At 39.6% G+C, this 8,085-nt stretch overlaps 1 protein-coding gene across 1 annotated transcript in view; it reads right to left on the bottom strand.

Annotated features, from left to right (window-relative positions):
- Positions 1-8,085, bottom strand: part of RELN (reelin) — a gene marked incomplete at its 5' end in the record, with an annotated part of 178,344 nt that overhangs the window by 153,513 nt on the left and 16,746 nt on the right. The window contains 2 exons of the mRNA XM_009892163.1: positions 9-60; positions 5,433-5,529. Of these exons, the coding sequence (XP_009890465.1) occupies positions 9-60; positions 5,433-5,529 (149 nt within the window). The remainder of the gene's footprint in view (positions 1-8; positions 61-5,432; positions 5,530-8,085) is intronic.

Raw genomic sequence — 8,085 nt, 5'->3', positions numbered from 1 at the left:
AAACTTACCGAGGGAAAATTGAAGGACGGATGCAGTAGTTGTGTTAAGGCCAGTGGTGGTCTAGAGGAAGAAAAGCAAACAGCAGAGAGGTTCTGTTAGATCAGCAAAACAATGCATTCATCACTTGTTTTTCTTTGAAAGCATGGAAACTCTCTGGATACCTAGATCTCCCGTGCATAAAACTATTAATTGCCAACCCCTTCAGGTTGAATGATCATGCACATTTCTGTTATGTCATTTTGATTATTGATATCTCATCATATGTCAAAGCTGGAAAATTTTTTCTTTCATGGCATTAACGTCTACAAAGCAAGCACATTTACGTGAAACATTGGCACTTGACCAGTGTTTAGGAGATTGAAAAAATGAACCCTGTAGTTTATGCTCAGCTTAGTATAAATGTGTATATACAGAATGGCTTTCACTTCTCCCAGCACAGAACAAGAACCAGAAATGACCATAAATAAATAATAAAAAATAACATTAAGTAAATCTAAAATAACAAAAATAAATATTAAGGGGGAATAACAGAACCTAAGTCTTCAACAGCAAAGCAAACAAAACCTTGGTGATAATGAATAGGATATGCAATGAAATTTTGTACTAGCATCTACACACTGTTGACATCCAACCAAGACCTAGAAATAGGCAGAAAACACCAAGTGGCTCACTCTGTATTCAGCACACCACCCTTCTTTGAGGCCTTTCTCCCTTCTTTCAATACCCTCATATTTCAGTTATTCAAATTAGGACTGTTTTCCTGAAAATACTATAAGGTAAAAAGCACTAGAGTGTTGTGAAGGACACCAATTTATTTTCAATTCATTTTTAAAGTTGGTCTTAACAATACAGCTACATAACAAGCAACGCAGAAGCACTGCCTAAAAACACTGCCTGATCTAGTTATTTTGTCAAAGAGCTGAAAAATCATTGCAACTGTTTGGCAAGCAGAAAGACCAACTGGAGGGTCACCCCAAAAAGAGGAGACTCAAGGTTTGGTTCATTCACTTTAACAAAAGACCCAACAAAGATATAATTTACCATTTTAGGCAGATTTTAGAGGCTACATTGAAGAAGGAAAAATCTACAAGCTGAAAGACGATGGCAACATTAGATCAAAAAAGAAAAGGAAAAAAGGCATGATCTGGCCAGACAGTTTACACAATCATAAAAAAAGACAACTAACTGGAAGAGCAGGGACAGCAAACACCTTAAATAAATTAATCTGATATTGTTGCCAGTGATGCCTACATCCTAGATTTCAAGACCTTGGAGTTGTCCTCCTGTGTCAGACCCTACACATTGGTAATTCACGTCATTTCCTATAAGAGCAGCGACAGACTCTTCCATCGAATGTGCTCCTTGTGATCTGCATCCCTGAACCACACCATATTGTGGATATGTCACAGAGAAGTCAAATTTCTAAGCAAATTCAGCCCCAGAAGTAAGGTCCTGGGGCTAGCAGCTTTTGCTACCAGAGCTCAGTTGGGAATCTGCATGGAGGCCGCTCCAGGCAGAGCACCCAGAGGACCTGAACGATCCTCTGGCTTTACTTGCATGAGTGATGTAGAGGAAATGGAACAGTAGATAAGAATGAAAAAAAAAAAAAAGTGGTAATCTGCAAAATATAGATAAACATTTGAGCTCATGGACACTGAACTGCCATTTTCTAAAAAAGGCCAGCACCCAAGTAGAGATTAGATTCAATGACTTGGAAGATGTTACATTCTTTCAAGTGCCCATTAACTACGGCAGTATTACAAAGGCAATTTTATCAGCATTTTGTAATGATGAACAGTACAATTTCTGCATAATTTCCCTGAATCACACAGTGAAAGCAGATATCCTTCCATTATCAGGTATTCCTGCTCTCTTTAATTATCTACTATGCAGATAAACATGAAAACTACTGAGAGAGATCTCTGTCACGTCTGAAGTCCCTTATTACCTTGTGCATCGCTGCATGACACTGAACAAAAGCTAGTCCTAAATACAGATGTTTTCTGACTGTTATTTAGGACGCTATTGACAGAGAACAAATGTTATCTCTCAGTCACCTGTATTGGCTTTTCTGCCTTTGGAAACTTTCAAAAGAATTTCCATATCTCTGCAATGTATTCTCAGAATGTATAGTCAATTGTATATGATTAAAAAATTCTAGGCAGTAGCTCCCTCCATTCCCTTCCATGTACTAACACCAGCTTTTGGGTAGCTACATGCTAAATCAGCTTGAATAGTTGACTTCTGTTAAACTAACAGTCTTTTCCTTTGCAAGTCAGTTTTAACTTGGATTTGTTTTCTGATGTGATTTGCCATGCAGCCCACCAATGCTCGTATGGATACCATCTCTCCCCCCGGCTGGAGGGGACAGGTGGTGATGCAGAACAGCAAAAGGGCCCGGATTTCTTCCAGTGCTGGCATGCACCTAGTTGAGGTATTCATGAAATGATGCCTTTGAAAATAATGGATGGAGACCTGCATGAGTTCGCATGAGTTTTTGGTGTGTTTTGTTTCTTTTATATATATATATATTACATATGGAGAGGAACTTGTTATAAATATGAAAGAATGGGTCTTCACTGAAATGCACTGAAGATTAGCTGACAGCAAGACTACATGTGCTTTAGGAGGATGCATGAAAATTTAGGAAATTTGTCACAGCTATTATAGTTCTGTGAACCAAGACAGATTCAGCGGGACAGATTCCCAAGGCTTCAAAATCATCTCAAACAGCAACTTTTAACACTACCTGAATATTTGGTACTATCTGTACATAATGTTTGTTTAAAATACAGTTTTCCTCTCTTTTGAATATTCCTAATGGGTAATTTTAGTATTTAAACTCAAATACGGAAGCTGCATTTACATAACTCCTTTGAAAATACAGTCACATCCCCATTTAAGTCCATTCTCTCAGGGTAGATTCAGTATTAGGTATCACACTTATTATGCCAAATAATAAAATGCTTTCTGACTTGAGTTATGAGTACCAGTTTACATTCAATTAATTATGTTTTGCAAGTTCTAGTTTGAAAATGAAACCCTTTATCAATGTTCAGTGGCTCATATCACCGAGAAATTAAATGTATCAGTTATCACAGAAGAGGCATTCACGTAGACTTAAAAGAGACTATGTTGTGAATTATTTCAGTGATGCTTTAGAAAAAAGCATTAGACTTACTCAAAACTTTTAGCAAAGTTCTGCAAAGGACTACTAGGTTCAGATGCTGCAGAGAGGCTTGTAGGGAGCCTTTAGTAGCTATTTTCCTTTGCTTGCAACATCTCTGATGCTGTACATCTCTCCAGGATTTTGCCTGTGGTAAATTCTCACCAACAGACATAGACAGTTGGCATTAAAAAAAAATCTGCCTGCAGTAACATGTGGCTGCGGAGAGTCAGGAGAAGAGGGGGAGGTCAAGGAAGAAAGCCAGAGGCTGTCACAGCTGTTGATCTAATACATTTTGCAAATTCAACTCTTTTTGATTAAGTATATTAAAGCAATAACGTGGCTTTAGGAGCCATGAACAGAAACAGAGATTTCAAGAGCCATTTCAAGCAGGGAAAGAATAGGATTCAAATTCTAAAGGTGGTAGAATAAAAATGCATAAAGAATGGAAAATGAAATAGGTTTTAAAATTTGTGACAGGAAGAGATATGTTGTGAAGTTGTTGAAACGTGACTACAAATCAGAAACAAGTTAGTTCTAAGAAAAAAATAAAATAAAAATAATTAAAAAAATAAAACTAGGTCAGAGCTCTGGCATGAACACCATCCTGTGCTTGTCCGAAATGTTAAGCCATTAGCATGTTCCTTCAGAAAGATTTGATTTTTCTGCAACACTGCTATAATATTTATAAACACTTTTATTATTAGGCTGCTAAGTGTTTATAAGCACGATGATTTTTTTCAGCTGATTATTTAATCACACCACTTTGGCATCACAATAAATTTTTCCAAGTTCCTGATGCCATGGTAGTGTTATTTCACCACATGGTAAAACAACAAATACAGTCCAACGCTGGATTTTGAAGCCAACTCATGATTACTAAGGATACTCTAAACTTCATATCAGCAGGGAGAAGACAGGTAATTAATGAAGTTTCCAAACCCTCTGAGCTGGGACCCAGGGTTTGCTAAATATCATAAATAGATTGTTTTTCAAAGAGTGTTACCTATGCTCAATACTACAACTAAAAATGAGTTAAAAATTTGGCAGAAATGTCTCAATGGTGTGACTTCTTTTCTGCACAGGACATAAAACAACGCATCTCTTCTCGAGGCAGTTAATGAAGCATAGTACATTCAAATAGGACTCCAAGTAGCAGAGAGGCAATTTAGCATCCCTGTCAGGATTCCCTGGATGGAGCTGGCTGTGAGGGAAATGACTGAAATTCTCCTTTATCCGTAAAACCTCTAAATTAGTTTTATATGTGTTTATGACTTTCAGTCACCACACCAGCAATATCTACACTGCATTTGTGGCATTCTGGTCTCAGTTAAGGATGTAAAATTAACCCTGTTAAAAGAATTGTCAGTGTCTGAAATGAAGGGAAAAATGCCCGGCCAAAACCACTTCTGTTTTATGGCCCTCTTCCATGTGTGCTCTTCAAATAGCTCTAATCAGCCTCTCCCTCCACTCAGAAGTCTGTTGAAAACATGAAAATTAATTTTGAATTACGCAGGCTTTGAGCTGGTCTTTTAATTTTTCAGTTCTTTCCAAACCTCCCATTCTATCTGTATCACTGCAGCTAGCTGCCCGGCATCAACGTATGGGCATTGCTTATACATCTTTCATTTCATTTTCCACACCCAGATGATCCCAAGTCAATGCAAATTGCACCATGTTGTTTCTTACAGCAATTTTATGACCAGACTACCCCCTCAATGAAATTAATTCTGTCCCCTTCATCATGACTCAATTTGTTACATATACTTTCCTGAGACTGGCAGGTGCTTGCTCCAGGCTGCATTTAAGTCTGTAGGATGCATTGTTCACAAGTGATGTTTTACAACCAAATTAACATTTGTCAACAGCGCCAAGAAAAAATGGGACACAGCTAATAAAATAAGAGAGGAAAAATGAACCTTGTCTCTTATTTCATTGTCAGACACAAAAAGAGAATGATGCCAGTTTGACAACAGAGTTCTATCTCCTTGTCTTTCCAGTATTTTATAGATACTTTAAACAACTTGGATGCACACTGGATCAAGAGACTTTCCCTTGCGAATTATTACAATAACCTTTGGTTAACATCGATAGTTTAAAACACTGGGATGTTCCTGGAGTGCTCTTTTATGGCCCTGTTGCCTTACTTAAGAGCTTCTCTGCTGAACACCAAACTTTCAAAGCACACCAACATCTCTGCAGCTGACGCAGCCTCGATTCATAGCCTGCAGTTCCAGCCCCAGCAGATGAGCCAGCCTTCACTTACCAGTTCTCTGGGACCGTATGGCTCGCAGAAAGTGACGGCATTGCCGTGCATTATCACACCGCACTGCTCTCCAACCTCGCAGTTACTGCACTCAGACCTGCAGGAAGAACACACCATGTTCAAAATGGCAATCAGAAACCATATGTTTGAGACTACTTCAGGTTTGTAAACTGTAAAATAAGACCTTTATGGCTTGACTGTTTTGTTATCGTGGTGCTGAATGTAAAGGCTGAACAACTGTATGCATGATGTACTGGAGCTGCCTCTTGAGAAAGGCCCTTGTGAATAAGTTCTTGCTCTCTGCAAACTGTCCCCACTCCAAAAAGCAGTGTCCCTGCTCATCAGCTGCAAAACCATCACACTATACGAAAACAAGGTGAACTCTTACATATATAATTTACCCTGAAGTTACTCTTCTTCCAAAATCCTTATGTACGTTTGATACGCCATATGTAAACCCACTGCCACAGAGTTACTATACAGAACAGCTCAGAAGAAGGGGGTAGGCTCAGCCCCCCTCCAGCCCCCAGGGTTATTGATTCGAGGCTGCGACCCTACCCAAAACAGGGCACCAAGAAGCTCCTACAGCCCAGCTGCTGTAACACGGCTCTTGCTGCTGCTTTCTATTCATATTTGTCATAACCCATATTCCTGGTATCAGAGAGTTGCCACTCTGTTCAACTTTTAGGGGAAAAAGTAGGAAGAAAATCCAAGAGAGGCTGGTAAGCGATGCTGAGCCAAGTAATTACACCTCTCCTGATATTTCTTAATTGAAAATGAAGGACTTCGCAGGCAGCCTGGCTTCAGAGCAGAGGGAAAGGGCCTTCTCCCTCACCTTTGAGGATGAGGGTATCGGCTCTTGGCATGAGCAGCAGATTTTAAAAAAATCTCAGAGGTGCTCCCAGCCACTGACAAACTGCCTCCAGTGGGGCTGACCAACATCACCTTCAGGCATCCAATGCTCAGCTTTGACATCGAACCTACAGGGAAACCTTTGCTCCTGGAGCAACTCCATTGTAAGCAAGGGTCAACTCACTCCAAGTCTTCTTATTTCTTGCTGATGTTTGTCTGTACTTTGATAACTGGTATTTTTAGAGTTTTAAGTGCAATGGACTTATGTAAGGAGTATTTAAGCATTTTTTTCTTTGGCTTCTCTCACACAGAGTGCCTCAGACTTGGCCACTCTTTCTGACGTATAATGCCACCAAAATACACATTCCCATATACACAGCCCAGATGTAGTTTAGTAGCGTGCAAAGGTTTGGTTTTCTTCCATCTGTTCATTCTCCAGCTAATTTCTGGATGACAGATATTACAGGAGATTGGATGGAAAGGAAGAAATCCCAAGGAGACAGGGACTTACTGTCCACACATGTGATAGAGTTTTCATTGATCATAGGTGATTCCTATACAAATTTCCTTGTTTCTTTTCATCTCTTTTCATAATTTATATTGCTTAGGTTTGGGGTTTTTTTTCATTAATAAGTGTTGTGTTAAACCTCTGGAAGCCTTTCTGTAAACTACTCAGGGCAGGATTTTTCTATTCCTGAATATATGAAAACCATCAGCCCACCATGGTCCTGCATGGGTAAATGAAATCTCCAGCTGCATTGCTTGGAAGAGGCTGGTAGCATTGTCACCTACCCCATGGGTCTGGGGCAGCTTTTCCCCACAGGGATCATGCATCCAAAAGGTCTGAGCAGGGGAGGATGGGCTGCTGCGGACACAGGTAGTGATAAGAAATAACTTTTAAATGAATTTTTAAAGTATGTGTTTAACTAAGTGGGACTCCCGCAGCAGACTGGGGCTCCTCAACACTTCCCAGCTCCTGGGAGACCTTTCCAGGGCAGCAAAGTGTGGGGAACTTTGGGCAGAACGGGTTAAGTCTGCGCAGCATACAATACCCTGCACAATACCCTGCAGGTCTGTGAGTGCTAAGCTGTGCTGAGTGATAGATGTTAGGTTTTCAGATGCATAGATGTGGTGAATAATTGATTGCATTTGTTATTTTAGGTCTCTTCAGTTGGTCCTGGGTGAATTCAGCACAGGACTGGTTTTCTTATGCCCAAGTCCATTAAAGAAGGAAAAGATGAATGCCTCTTTCCCACTTTCCAAATCTCTCCCTTATTCTGAGATTTTATTAAAGGTCAGTTTCAGCTCCACTTCCCAAAAAGTCAGACATAAAAAATCCTTGAGGTTTTTTCCTGTATGAACTTGTCAATGAAGTCATTCAGCAATTCACACTGATAGCATTTAGTATTTTGGATTTAAGTAGCAAAATTAAATCTTCTCATAAAGTAATGTAGTTCCTATTGACTTCAACGAGTTAATATTGAACTTATAGAGGCCACAGCTGGCCCATAATTTTATTTCTCATTATAAGGCAAGAAGAGAGCGTGTGAGTGTACCAAAGTGTACTTTAAGAGAAAGTACAGAAACAGAGATCACAGAGGATGTGTTTTGTCACTATCTAAATTTCACTTGATCCCTAAACTCTGATAGCTGAAGAACACAAGAACAGGAACTAGAAGAATACCTGGAATTCTGCAGGACTCTGGCTGTTTATGAGCATTATTTTAATTATCTGAACTCCTGACGTGCAGGGAGAGGCAGATAAAGCAGGAAAACTTTGCCCATGAATACTGTGTAGGGA

Source organism: Charadrius vociferus, unplaced genomic scaffold, assembly GCF_000708025.1.
Source record: "Charadrius vociferus isolate BGI_N301 unplaced genomic scaffold, ASM70802v2 scaffold1319, whole genome shotgun sequence".
Classification (NCBI taxonomy): Eukaryota; Metazoa; Chordata; class Aves; order Charadriiformes; family Charadriidae; genus Charadrius; species Charadrius vociferus.
The sequence above is the reverse complement of the archived record's forward strand: the minus strand, read 5'-3'. Positions and strand labels throughout refer to the sequence as shown.